The sequence below is a fragment of the Tachyglossus aculeatus genome, chromosome 14 (genome assembly GCF_015852505.1).
Source record: "Tachyglossus aculeatus isolate mTacAcu1 chromosome 14, mTacAcu1.pri, whole genome shotgun sequence".
In the NCBI taxonomy this organism is placed as follows: Eukaryota; Metazoa; Chordata; class Mammalia; order Monotremata; family Tachyglossidae; genus Tachyglossus; species Tachyglossus aculeatus.
In genome coordinates this window covers 29,308,270-29,323,450 of record NC_052079.1, presented here as the reverse complement: position 1 = coordinate 29,323,450, position 15,181 = coordinate 29,308,270, and the positions used below count along the sequence as shown (strand labels likewise).

At 41.2% G+C, this 15,181-nt stretch overlaps 1 protein-coding gene across 1 annotated transcript in view; it reads right to left on the bottom strand.

The window, feature by feature from the left end:
* The window catches only part of OTOGL (otogelin like), a 158,357-nt gene that overhangs the window by 119,162 nt on the left and 24,014 nt on the right, over positions 1-15,181 (bottom strand). Inside the window, exons 5-7 of the mRNA XM_038756063.1 lie at positions 14,730-14,884; positions 11,638-11,759; positions 10,945-11,150 (exon numbers count right to left, since the gene is read on the bottom strand). Coding sequence (XP_038611991.1) covers positions 10,945-11,150; positions 11,638-11,759; positions 14,730-14,884 — 483 coding nt within the window. The remainder of the gene's footprint in view (positions 1-10,944; positions 11,151-11,637; positions 11,760-14,729; positions 14,885-15,181) is intronic.

Here is a 15,181-nt window from a genome sequence, read left to right as displayed (position 1 = left end):
TATTGAGTGCTTAGTGGGTGCAGAGCACTGCACCGAGAGTTGGGAGAGTACAACAGAGTTAGTAGACATGTTCCCTAGCCACACGAGTTTACAATCTAGAGGATCTTTATGCAAGCCCCCATGATCTCACAAATGACGTTGTTAACATGACTGAAATCCAAAATAAACTTCTCCAAGACACTCTTTCCCTTACACATTACTCTCCTTCTCTCATCCACATCCTCCTCCTTTCCATCTGTTTCTGAAAAGGAAATCTCTTACCAAGTCTTATTATCTCCTAACTTAAAATTTTTAAGTCTTGAAACTACCAACGACCTATGGTTTTTTTTTTACTTATCCAGTCTCACTTCCTAAAACTGCTGCTCCCACCTTCCTGACTTTTACTTTTTTATGGTATTTTTTAAGTGCTTACTATATGCCAGGCACTGTACTAAGTGCTGGAGCAGATCAATCAATCCTATTTATCTAGCATTTACTACTATGCAGAGCACTGTACTAAGGGCTTGGGAGGGTACAATACAACAGAATCAGCAGGTATGTTCCCTGCCCTAAGGAGCTTATGGTCTAGAGAGGGAGACTGGGCTAAGTAGGCTGGACATAGTCCATGTCCCACATGGGGCTCCAGCATTAATTCCCATTTTCCAGATGAGGTAACTGAGGCACAGAGATGTTAAGTGACTTTTAAAAAAAAAATTATATTTCTTAAGCACTTACTACGTGCCAGGCACTGTACTAAGTGATGAGGTGGATAAGAACAAATCAGGTTGGACATAGTCCCTGTCCCATGTGGGGCTCACAATCTCAATCCACATTTTACAAATGAGGGAACTGAGACACTGAGAATTGAAGTGACTTGCCCAAGGTCACCCAGCAGAGATGGCAGAGCTGGAATTAGAACCCAGGATCTTCTGACTCACAGGCCCGTGCTCTATCCACTAGGCCATGTAGTTATTTTTAGCCTCTCCTTTCCCTAGAACTCTTTCTCTTCTTCTCTCCCACATACCTGAGCTTTGTCTGTCAATCAATCAATCAATCAATAGTATTTATTGAGCGCTTACTGTGTGCAGAGCACTGGGCTAAGCTCTTGGGAAGTACAAGTTGGCAACATATAGAGATAGTCCCTACCCAACTGTGGGCTCACAGTCTAAAAGCGGGAGACAGAGAACAAAACCAAACATAAGAACAAAAATCCCTCACCACCCTCCAGCGCCTCTTGCCCTTTGTCTTACTGAACTTCAAAGGGACAAATACATCAATGGGACAAATACAGCTCACCCCAGTCAGCTGTTCCGGACATTTAACTCCCTCCTCAGGCCCCCTGTTCCTCCCCCTCCTCCATCCCTCACCCCCAACGATCTGGCCACCTACTTCATTAGTTAAATTAACACCATCAGGTCTGAGCTCCCCGAAGTCACCCCTCCTTCTTCTCTATTCCCCCCCAACCCTCTCCTCTACTTTCCCATCCTTCTCAGCAGTATCTTCAGATGAGATCTCCTCCCTCCTCTCAATGCCACCACATCCACCTGTGCTTCGGACCCCATTGCCTCTCATCTTACAAAAACTCTCATCCCTTCCCTCCTCCCCACCTTAACTTTCATCTTTCAACCACTCACTCTCCACTGGTTCCTTCCCCTCTGCCTTCAAACATGCCCACTTCTCCCCCATCCTAAAAAAAAACCCTCTCTTGACCCCACTGCCCCTTCTAGTTATCACCCTATCTCCCTCCTACCCTTCCTTTCCAAACTCTTAGAACGAGTCATCTACACTCACTGCCTTGAATTCCTCAACTCCAACTCTCTCCTAGACCCCCTCCAATCTGGCTTCCATCCCCAACACTCTATCGAAACTGCACTCTCAAAGGTCACCAATGACCTCCTTCTTACCAAATCCATGGCTCCTCCTCTATCCTAATCCACCTTAACCTTTCAGCTGCCATTGACACTGTGGACCATCCCCTTCTCCTCAACACGCTATCCAACCTTGGTTTCACAGACTCCATCCTCTCCTGATTCTCTCTCTGGCCGTTCCTTCTCAGTCTCCATCGTGGGCTCCTCCTCCCCGTCCCATCCCCTTACTGTAGGGGTTCCTCAAGGGTAAATTCTTGGTCTTCTTCTGTTCTCCATCTATACTCACTGCCTTGGTGAACTCATTCGCTCCCACGACTTCAACTATCATCTCTACACTGATGACACCCAAATCTACATCTCCACCCCTGTTCTCTCTCCCTCCCTCCAGGCTCATGTCTCCTCCTGCCTTCAGGACATCTCCACCTGGATGTCTGCCCACCATCTAAAATGCAACATGTCCAAGACTGAGCTTCTTATCTTCCCTCCCAAACTCTGTCCTCTCACTGACTTTCCAACACTACCATCCATCACTACAACCACTACCATCCTTCCCGTCTCACAAGCCCGCAACCTTGGTGTCATCCTTGACTCCACGCTCTCATTCACCCCATACATCCAATCCGTCACCAAAACCTGCTGGTCTCACCTCCACAACATCACCAAGATCCTCCCTTTCCTCTCCATCCAAACTGATATTCTACTGGTTCAATCTTTCATCCTATTGCAAATGGATTACTGCATCAGCCTCCTTTCTGATCTCCCATCCTCCTGTCTCTCCCCACTTCAGTCTATACTTCACTCTGCTGCCCAGTTTATCTTTCTACAGAAACAATCTGGAAATGTCACTCCCCTCCTCAACAATCTCCAGTGGTTGCCTATCAATCTTCGCATGAAGCAAAAACTCCTCATTATTAGCTTCAAAGCACTCCATCACCTGGCCCCTACCTACCTCACCTCCCTTCTCACCTTATACAACCCAGCCCACACACTCTGCTCCTCTGCCACTAACCTCCTCACTGTGCCTCATTCTCGCCTGTCCCACCATCGTCCCCTGGCACATGTCCTACCTCTGGCCTGGAATGCCCTCCCTCCACACATCTGACAAACTAGCTCTCTTCCTCCCTTCAAAGCCCTACTGAGATCTCACCTCCTTCAGGAGGCCATTCCCAGGAATAGCCCCCCTTATCCTCTCCTCCTCCTCCCCTCCCCATAGCCCCCACTCCCTCCCTCTGCCTTACCCCCTTCCCCTCCCTACAGCACTTGTGAATATTTGTACATATTTATTACTCTATTTTATGAATGATGTGTGTATATCTATAATTCTATTTATTTTGATGATATTGACACCTGTTTACTTGCTCTGTTTTCCTGTCTGTTTCCCCCTTCTAGATTGTGAGCCCATTGTTGGGTCGGGACTTTCTCTATATGTTGCCGAAATGTACTTTCCAAGCTCTTAGTACAGTGCTCTGCACACAGTAAGCATTCAATAAATACAATTGAATGAATGAATGAATCTACTGGAGCACTTGCTTATTCTAGATTGTAATCTCCCTGTGGGCAGGGAATGTGTCTAAAGCTCTGTTGTACTGTATTCTCCCAAGTGCTTAGTACAGTGCTTTGCATACAGTAAGCACTCAATAAATACAACTGGTTGCTCGAATGGAGTGATTTCTGGAAACTTGCTTTTTGACTCCTAGACTTAATCAACTGAGTCTGTGCCCATAAAACTTTCCAAAAATCTCCTTCTGGAGAAATCTAATGGCTTCTTTTCTATCACAATCCTCCTTGACCTTTCTGTTACTATCTAAGTAGTAGACCATCTTCTACTCCCAAAAGCTCACCCCAGCCTTCCTTCCCCCTAGTACTTTCTTAGTTTTCATCCTTCCTCTTCAATTGGCTCTTCTCAGTTTCATTTCTGAATCATTTTCTTCCCCTCTTCTTTTAACTGGGAGTGAATTCCAAAATGTGCTTCTTTGTCCACTATTCTTCTCATTTAACACCCATTCAGGGCTCATCCTCTCATTTTTTCAAAGTGGTATTTGTTAAATGCTTACTACATGCCAGGCACTGTAATAAGTGCTGGGATAGATACAAGTAAATCAGGTGAGACCCAGTTCATGTCCCCATGGGCTCACACTCTTACTCCCCATTTGACTGAGGGGCAGAGAAGCAAAGTCAGATACCGAAGGTCACAAATCAGAAAAGTGGCAGAACTGTGATTAGAACCCAGGACCTTCTGACTCCCTGACCCGAGGTCTATCCACTAGGCAATATTGCTTCTCAATTTCACTTCCAACACCTCACTTGTTCTCCAGTCCTCTTTTTCCACCTGTCTTCAGACTATCTCCAGCTGGAAGACTGCTGACCTTTTAAAATTCATATAGGGAAAACTAAATTCCTCATCTTCTAAATCCAGTCTGCTTCTAACTTTTTCATCACTGTCAACAACACCACTACCTTCCCCATTCCACAAGTTTGCCATCTCAGTTTCATTTCTGTTTCCTCTTTCATTCACCTCCCACATGCAATCTGTCTCCAAGTCCTGCCAATTCTTCCTCTTTAATATTTCACAATCTGTTCCTTCCACTCCACTTTTCCAACCAGCAACATGGAACTAGCGCTCCTCACCTCCTACCCTGCTACTGTGAGAGTCTGTTTACTAGTCTTTATGCCCCCAGACTCTCCCCTCTTCAGTCCTGTCTATCCATCTGTCTGAATTATCTTCCTACAGTAAAAATGATAGTCTTCATAAGAATACTATTTATTAAGCTGTGTACCCCAGTCCCATAATGCCTGTGTACATATTCTTATATGCTACTATGTCCTCTATCCCTAATCTAATTTAATGTTTGCCCCTCCCTATAGACCCTAAGCTCCTTTTGGGATGAATTCTGTTGTATTGTACTTTTCTTAGTGCTTAGTACAGTGCTCTGCATGTGGTAAATGCTCAATAAATACCCCTGATTGATTGATTGATTAAGTACTTACCATGTGCCAGAGCACTGCAAGCACCCTGCTAAGTTCTTGGGTTGATACTACATCATCACATTGGGCCCCATTTCCATTTGACAAGGGTATGGGCCTCACAGTTAAGTAAGTATGGAGGAAGTATTAAAAGTCCGCCAACTCTGGAATCACACATTCCTCAGTTCATTTCATTCATTCATTCAATCGTATTTACTAAGCACTTACTGTGTGCAGAGCACTGTTCTAAGCACTTGGAGAGACAATCCCTTCCCACACAGCGCTTACAGTCTAGAAGTGGGGAGACAGACATCAAAAGAAGTAAACAGGCATCAATATATTTGCTTGGAATCATTTTGTTTGTTCACTTATTTCTAATGTGTATATCTAGTCTCTCCTGTTACAAATTCTTTAATCTCTACCATCTGCCCTCATTAAACTGCCAATCCCTCAAGGGCAAGAATTGCTACTATTACTTTCCCAAAAGGCTGGCATAGTGCTTCACATATAATAAGCACTCAAAAATAACTGTTGCTACTGATATGATAAGAAAAGCCATACAAAAAAGAAACAAACAATAGGAAGAGAAACAAGTGTTTTTGAAGTTCAGGATGAAAAAGGTTTTTGAAAAGGAGGTGTGGTGGATACACTTCTGAGGGATCATGAAGGATTGGAATTGAATAGTCCACTGGAATCTGTGAAAGAAATTCATATTGTAGAGGGTCAAAGAGAGAATTATCATAGAGAAAATAGAGACTGGAGAAGTGGATAGGACAATCAAGGAAATTTGGGGATTTTATGGTATTCGTTAAGCATTACTATATGTTAAACACTGTACTAAATGCTGAGGTAGACATAAGTTATTTAAGTTGAACACAGTTGATGTCCCACATGGGGCTCATAGTCTAAGTAGGAGGCTAGATGGGAAGGAGAAGGAAAACATAATAGTAGTTAGAGGGAGACTTTGAGTCAAGAGATGTTTCTTTCCAGAATGAAGAACACCTAGAGGAAGAGACACAAACTAAAAGCTGCTGCTGTTGCTATTTTAATCGCCTGCTTATTGTTTTTGGGACAAAGCTTGTTGTGGACAGGGAACGTGCCTGTCAATTCTTTTGTACTGTACTCTCCCAAGCACTTAGTACAGTGCTCTGCACAAAGTAAGTGCTCATTAAATACCATTATGATGATGATGCCAAGGCTGTGCTCAGAGCTGGCTTGGAAAAATTATGAACAACCACCCAGAATCAAACCAGCTACATCTGTTAAGAAAGGGCTGCCTTTCAGCAAAGTCTAGTTAAAGGGAAATGAATTGCTATTTGAATCCAAATATTGAATCTAGGTCTCAGATCAATCAATCAGTTATATTTATTGAGCCCTTACTGTGTACTTGGGAAGGTACAATACAAAAGAGTTGATCGACACATTCCCTGCAAGAAAGGAGCTTACAGTCTAAAGTGGGAGATATATAGTAAAATAAACGATGTATATGTACCTAAGTGCTGTGGAACTGAGGATGGGGTGGATATCAAGTACTTAAAGGGTATAGGTCCAAAAGCATGGGCAATCCAGAAGTGAGAAGGAGTAGGGAAAATGAGGGCTTAGTCGGATAGGGCCTCTTGGAAGAGATGCGATTTTAATAAGGCTTTGAATGTGGGGAGTGTGGTGCTCTGTCATATATCAAGGAAGAGGGCGTTCAATCAATAAATCGTATTTATTGAGCGCTTACTGTGTGCAGAGCACTGTACTAAGCGCTTGGGAAGTACAAGTTAGCAACATATAGAGACAGTCCCTACCCAACAGTGGGCTCACAGTCTAAAAGACCAGACCAGACCAGAGAGAAGATATGGCCAAGGAGTCAGCAGTGAGATAGATGAGATCGAGGTACAGTGAGTAGGTTGGCATTAGAGGAGCAATGTGCGCAGGCTGGGTTGTAATAGAAAATTGGGGAGGTGAGGTCGGTGGGGTTAGTGGCTTGAGTGCTTTAAAACCCACGGTAAAGAGTTTCTGCTTGATGCAGATAGATGAATAACCACTGGAGGTTCTTGAGGAAAGTGGAGATGCAGAAAAATGATCTGAGCAACAGAGGGAAATAAGGAGTGGAGTGGGGAGAGGTAGGAGACAGGGAGGCTGATGCAGTAGTTAAGGAAGGATATAATAAATGCTTGGATCAGCACAGAAGGAGTTTGGGTGGAGAAAAGGCAGATTTCCCTGAAATTATGAAGGTAGAACTGACAGGATTTGGTGATTGAATAAGTGCGTTGAATGACAGATGAGTTGAGGTTCATGCCAAGATTACAATTGTGAGACAGGGAGATTAGTGGTATTGTCTACTGTGGTGGGAAAGATTGGGGAGAAAAGAATTTGGTGGGGGAAGATGAGGGGTTCTGTCAGCAGGCTATACAAGTAGAGATGTCCTGAAGACAGGAGGAGGAAATATGACACTGCAGAGGAGAGAGGTCAGGACTGGAGAGGTAGATTTAGAAATTTTCTGTGTAGAGATGGTAATTGAAGCTGTGGGAGTGAATGTGTTCTCCAAGGGTGTAGATGGAGAATAGAAGGGGACCTGAACTGAACCTTGAGGGACACCCGCAATTGGGGGGTGGGAGGCAGAGAAGGAGCCCACTAAGGAGACTGCGAATGAACCATCAGAGAGATAAGAGGAGAACCAGGAAAGGACTGTGTCACTGAAGCCAAGGTTGGATAATGTTTCCAGGAGAAGGGGGGCATAGACAGTGTCAAAGGCAGCTGAGAGAGGAGGATTAGGACGGATTAGGGGTCTTTGGATTTGGCAAGAGAGACGTCACTGGGAACTTTAGAGAGGGCAGCCACCATGGAATGAATGGGGTGGGCTGGGGGAAGCCAGATTGGAGGAGAGTCAAGGAAAGAATTTGAGGAGAGGAAGTGGAAGCAACAATTGTAGAGAATCCTATCACAACAGGGAAACTCAACAGCTGAGGTAGGAAAGAAGGGGTATATAAGGATGAATTTGTAAAACCTTGCTTCTCCCATTCGATGAGCATGCTGGAGAAACAGCATGGCCTAGTGGGAAAAGCACAGGCTACGAAGTCAGTGGATTGGGCTTTTCATCCCGGCTATGCCACTTGCCTATTGTATGACCTTGAGCAAGTCACTTAACTTCTCTGTACCTCGATTTCCTCATCTGTGAAGAGGGGATTAGACTATGAGCCCCATGTGGAACAGGAACTGTGTCCAACCTGCTTATTTTGCATCTATCCCAGAGCTCAGCACAGTGCTTGACACATAGTAAGTGCTTAACAAATACAACTGTCATTCTTAACAAGATCTCCAACAATATACCTCCTAGTCCTCATTTGTTAAATAAAGACATCGTTAAGTCATCTCTATTACCAACATCTTGAATGATTGTGATAGCCAATTTAGTGGGTCTAGAGAAGAGGCAGCAGTATGGCCCAGTGGAAAGAGCAGGGATCTGGGTTCTAATCCTGGCTCTACCACTTGTCTGCTGTGTGATATTGAGCGAATCACTTAACTTCCCTGGGCCTCAATTCCCTTACCTGCAAAATGGGGAATCAATACCTGTTCTCCCTCCTACTTTGAGCCCCATGTGGTATCTAATTATCTTGTATCTTCCCTAGTGCTTACAGTGTTGGCACATAATAAGTGCTTAATAAATACCACAAGTATTATTATTATTATTACTGTCTTTGGGAATAGGCTCAGCATGGAGCTCAGAGCAAATCATTAGCCTCTAAGAGCTATAAACCCTAGAAACCAGAAAGAACTTTGCAAAGTTATCTGCCCACCTTGATGACTACACGAAAACCCACACCTCTATACTCCTCCCAGATGACAATCTAGTCTATAAAAAGCGTGCTCTGTTTTAGTATTCCATTATAGTGTCATACAGTTGTGTCTGTCATAAACTTTATCCTTATAGCCAAAGCAAATCTTAATTTCTACATCTTAATCATATTCTTTCTTGCTTCTTTGTCAGTACAGGTGGAAATTAACTAGTCTCTCTCCTCTAGGTAACATCCCTGGGTACGTCTGAAACATCTTTTCCAGATGAATCATAAAGGGTTTTTTTTTTCGTATTTTCCAGCCATATTAATCGTCACTGTGGCTTGTCTTGGAAATCTTTTTGAGAGCTCTACATCCTTATTTGGAGTGTAGAACTTCACTCACACACACACACACACACACACACACACACACACACACACACACACAGAGAGAGCCACAGGCGCATGCAAACAAATATACACACAGGGACACAACACAACATAAGGGCATGGGAATAAAAAGAGAATTAGCTCATATCTCCTTCATTCTGTACTCCTATTTATATGTATCTATTTTTGCTTGCTCATGTAAGCTTCACATCCATGATGGCCCCATGACTTTTCCTTGCCTTTTTTATACATAGCCGTTCATCATGTGTAGTGGGCATTTGTATTCCTCCTCAACTTTATGAGGTCTCATGCATTTATCTTCACGGTATTTTGTTCAGTTGTGTTTCAGATTGTAAATTCCCATGGCAAATTGAAACCCTAGTCAGAAATCATTTCTAAGGCTGGTCTTCAGTCCATCCCCAGCCCTCTAGATGTGGACAGGAATGGGCAGTCACTGGAGGTGCCTGAGGAGTGGGTAGATGTAGGTGAAAGTATGTTTTAAAAATATTTCTTTCCAGGCAGCAGAGAAAAGGCAGTGAGAGAGAGCATGGAGACAGGAAGGTCTGAGGGGAAGCCAATGCAGTAGTTGATTTGGGATGTGGTAAGGGCTTGGACCTATGTGATGAAAGTTTGGACGGAGAGGAATGGACAGCAGATATGTACAGAAGTGCTAGAGGTGGGTATAAGTACAGAAGTGTACTTTTGTCACAGAAGTGCCAAAGCGAGAGTTGGAGAATTTAACTTGAGCAAAAGAAAAATTGACTGGGGATAGGCTGAAGCTTGTCCTCTAGACTGTAAACTCCTTGTGGGCATGGAACATGTCTACCAATTCTGTTCTATTGTACTCCCTCAAGCGCTTAGTGCTCTGCACACAGACAGTGCTAATGAATACCACTGCTTGACCAATTGATTGATAGCCTTCTGTGGGAGACATGATTTCAGAAGGGCTTTGGAGATAGCTGTGGTCTGGAATATTTTAAGGGGGAGCTAGTTCTAGGCTGGAGGAAAGGCATCTGCAAGGGGCTGAAGATGGGAGAGAGAGGAAAGAAGCCTAGTGAACCAGTTAGATTGAAAGAATAAAGAATAGGAGCTAGGATTTGGCAAAAGAAGAATGCTGACAAGTAGGAGGAAGAGAGCTCATGAAGTGCCTTAAAACCAATTGTCAGTCTCTACTGCTTGATATGGAGAGAAATGAGTAACCTTTTTAACAGTAGTTGGCCTGAAGTAAAATATTTTCAATAATATTTTTGCTCCTGCTGCTTTCATTTCTTAAGATTTGTTTGGAAAGTAGGATAATTTCCCTGATAGGTCACTGAGGTTTGTTACAAGGGAGAAAACATTTGAAAGAAAACCTATTAGAACATGACTGAACTAGCATAAGTTACTCCCCTAGTTGAGTTCAGTTAAGTTCAAGGGTAGGTTTCAAGTTAAAGCTGCTTTTCAGTTCATTTATACATTTACACTTCAGATCTTTATAACTTAAGTGATCCAAGATAGTGTGGGAATTAATGTGGTATATGGGAGTTGGAAAACATAGAATTCTCTAAACAAAAGACAGCTCGTGGTTTAGAATGAATAGATAATTCAATACACATACATATTACCCTTCTAAATTACTATTATGCTGTCTTTGGGTTGTTTTAATAATTACATTATCTTCATAGAAGCTATCAGTTTGCAGTCCTTTTAGATAATCTTATTAAATTTGGTTGCCAGTAATTATGCTCCAAAATCCTTCCAATGCTCGGGTTCAATTTAATCAAATATAAAGTGACTCTAGATTTTCAAGTTTGACATAGAAACTCCATTCTACTCAAGCTTCACTTAACGTAATCATAGAAGGAAAACGAAACCAATCAATTTTAATCAGTGTTCTCCAAGTCCTTTCAGAATACTGATCTTTTAAAACCACAGTTCCTACAAGGAAGGGGAGAGGGCTTTCTTCAGAGAATAAATGCATTTCTATTCTCTTTACTTACAATTCTGCTTTACCAAATCATCACTCTGATCACCATTGTAATTTCCACACAGTCCACAAGGTTTCCCTTTATGCTCTCCAGTCAGTTTGATGTAAAGGCCAGAGATTCCATCCCATGCTAATGAAAAACCAAAGGTAGTTTTCACCAAAATGTAGTTGGCTAATCTCTCGATAAAAACATATCCAATTGTTTGAGGTAACATTAACCTGCAAAAATCAAACAGAAGCCATCATAGACACTCTTTTAAATAGAACTAACAAATACTTGTAAAATGATACAACTTTCAAAAACCATTTGGTTCTCATAGGAGAAAGTGGTTTCACTGCTAAATTATTTTCTTTTAAGCTGCAAATAACTCTCTGTTTGTAACACACTGGGGGTATTTGATAAGAAGCACTATAAAGACAGAAGGAGCTATTATACTTTGCTAAGGAGGGGATTTCATATTATTATTATTATAATCAATTATAATAATTGTTATTTCTGCTATTTGTTATAAGGTCTAGACTGTATGCTCATTGTGGGCAGGGAAAGTGTCTACCAAATCTTTTGTTGTCTTCCAAGTACTTAGTTTTGGAGGAGAGAATCCTTGCATTTGTAGGACTCAATCTGCATGTGAGTTATTGAAAAATTACAAGGCCCTAGGACAGTAGTTTGTGTGAGATATTTCATGTCTCTTTTCTAATATCTCACCTGATTCCTCTCTTTCTTACTTCATGACCAGAAATGGTTATTTCTTCTTGACTTGAAAAGAACAGGCTGACAGACCGATGACAAGAATACCCTGACACTTGGCAGTTGGGATTGTTGTGAACCTTGAGATAGGAATAGCAAATACAGAAACATTAAAATACTTTAAACTTAGCTACTAAAAAACAGGATTATGTTTTCACAGAACTAGTTCAAGGAGCCCCATAACAACATTCTTGTTTTAGTGTTCTGGATTGATAGGACTGTTGAATTTTAATTCCCATTTCTTTCACAAAATTTATCTTAAACAAATCTTTTCCTCTCAGCTCTCAATCTCCAAAGTATTTTGGCTGACTTGAATAAAGTAGTTAAAGCCCATAGAAATTTAACATTAGGTAATGGAAGATTTATTTAGTATGCTAGTCCTAGGTGTCTTTTTGCTAATAGGATGTAAAAGACAACATTTTGAAATTTCATTCATTTGTATTTATTGAGCGCTTACTGTGTGCAAAGCACTACACTAAGCACTTGGAAAAGTGCAATATAACAATAAACAAACACATTCCCTGTCCACAACAAGCTTACTATTTACATATGTGAAAACCTACAGAAAGTTTTTGATTATTGGTGCATATTTATATTACTATTTATTCCTGAAACTATATTTTTGTGTTGCAATCAAGCAATGGTATTTACTGAATGTTTACTATTTGAAGAGCACCATACTAAATGCTTAAGAGAGTTCAATTTAAAGAGTTAGGTGACACAATTCCTACTCTCAAGAAATTTACAATTTAGTGGATTGTAATCACCATTTTTAATATACTTGCATTATTTGGGCCAATTTTTTAAATCTTTGAAACACATTAATGCACATAGGATTATTTATTATGAGAAGCTCTGCTTGGTATAGGGCTCTGCACACAGTCAGTATTTAACGAACACCATTACTGCTTACATTTAACACTTTATTCTCATGGACTCAGTTAAGAGTGCTATCAGGATATAGCTGTAATCAAGAAGAATTTATTTTTAAAATAAATACTTATAAAATCTTGGATTCTTTTCATTAGACATTTATGTAACAACTAGAAAGTCTTAAAGATCTTGAGAATTCAGAATTACCATGAAAGGTGTTGGATACAGCCAGCTTGCTAGAAAAGGCTCAGAGTTCTGGAGATCTGGGTAATTCAACCTTTGCAATTTTTTTTCCTTTTTGAGAAACTACATGGTAGGGAAACAAGGGGCACTTTGTACCACCCACTTTGGAAGTTACGGGTTTATAGTACGCAATATTCTCATTTTAAAACATGAAATCCATGTTTTCAAAGCTCCAGTGCTTAGAACAGTGCTTTGCACATAGTAAGTGCTTAATAAATGCCATTATTTTTATTATTATTATCATTACAGCCTCAAAAAGTGATTCTGTTAATTATTTATGTACTTGAATTGTAAGGGATGTTAAACCTTTTTGTAGCCAATAGAAAGATCTGAAATATGAAATTCAAATCCATCACATCTTCACTATCCATTTCAAAGGCACTGCCTTTTTTTTTGGACTGTAATATGCACTGTTGACAGTTCAATTGGCTACAGTGTGGGAGTTTCTGGGAATCAGTCATATAAAGGCAGCTTCAACTCAAAGATTCATCATAGAAACAAGAAAAAAAACTTCTAAACTTTTTTTTCCACTTAAAAAAGTATTGCTTGGGATTGGAATGTAATCCCTGAATAAAGTGAGATCAGGGTTCTCTAGATATGCAGAGACTTTCCCTGAGAACTTGCAGAAGAAATGACAATTGTGGTATTTGTTAAGCACTCACTATATGCTAGGCCCTGGAGAAAATACAAAACAATTACATCATACACTGCCCCTGTCCCACTTGGGGCTCACAGTCAAAAGGAGAAGAAGAATAAGAGTTTAACTCCCCAGTTTACAGACCAGGAAACTGAAGTACAGAGAAGTTGAGTGACAGCCCCAAGGTCACATAGCAGGTAAGTAGGGAAGCTGGGATTAGAACCCAGGTCTCCTGACTCCCAGACCTGTGCTCTTTCTACTAGAAAAAAGTGCTTCTTATTTTAAAGAAAATGTGTGCCTTTCTTTCTGCTCAGACAGCAAAAATACCAGGCTCTGGAAAAATCAGCACAGCTGGGTGACAGGGTCTGAAAGGTGCAGAGTTGTGAGCACTTGATCTCATCAATTCTGCCAGGAGCCCAACTGCTCTGCTTCCTGTAAAAAACCTCCTACACAAACTTGGAAAGATGTGGGAAAAGAGAAGTCTGTTGTGGGAAGCAGAAAGCATCATGCTTCACACATTTTTAACAGAGATGTATTTTTTTTCCCAGAGTAATCCTCCACTTCCTTCTTGCACATGTAACTTTCATACTTAAACTTCATTTTTAAATTAGTTTCTTTGTAAAATTTGGGAGATTTGCCTTGTTCCATATAAGTTTCATAGTATTGTTACTGTTATTATTATTATTATTATTATTATTATTATTATTATGGCATTTGTTAATAATAATGATGGCATTTGTTAAGTGCTTACTATGTGCCAAGCACTGTTCTAAGCACTGGGTTAGATACAAGGTTATCAGATTGCCCCAAGTGGGGCTCACAGTCTTAATCCCCATTTTACACACGAGGGAACTGAGGCCCAGAGAAGTGAAGTGACTTGCCTAAAGTCACACAGCTGACAAGTGGTGGAGTCAAAATTAGAACCCATGACCTCTAACTCCCAGGCCCGTGCTCTTTCCACTAAGGCACACTGCTTCTCCAGCCACAAGGATGTACTATGTGTCAAGCACTGTTCTAAGCCCTGCAGTAAATACAAGTTAATCAGGTTGGAAATAATCACTGTCCAGCATGGAGATCACAGTCTAAGTAGGAAGGAGAACAGACGTTGAATCCCCATTTTACAGATGAGGAAACTGAGGCACAGAGAAGGAGAGATTTACCCAAGGTCACACAGTGGACAATTAGCAGACCCAGGTTTAGAACCCAGGTCCTCTGACTCCTGGGCCTGTGATTCTTTCCACTAACGTGCTTCTCATGTTATCACCCGAAACTTTAAACTCTGTCATCTTTCACTTACCCACACAGTGTATTGAGGTTCCAAATGGCCGCAGTCCTTTGCAAAAATGTAGGAACAGTTTCCTGGGAAGTAGTAGTATATACCATCAAATGTTTCAAAGTGGTACTGGCCCCAGGTTTTGCAAATTCCATCTCTGTTCTTCCCTATGTTGGGGACTAGAAGGAATGTAGAAAAATGAAAAGGTAAGTAGCAATTTATTTTAAAGAACAATACTATGTAACTGGAAGTACAGAGAACAGTTCATTGCATCTTAGATTTTACGTCTTATTCTACACAAGACTTTGTATAGAATATTAGAGATTATTTTCCAACTAATGAGCCCTAATCACCAAGGGCAGAACATAGGCCTCTGATTGTAAGCTCATTTTGGGCAGAGAACATGGCCATTAATTCTGTTGTACTCTCCCAAGCATTTAGTACAGTTCTCCACGTAGTAAGCGCACAGTCCCTGT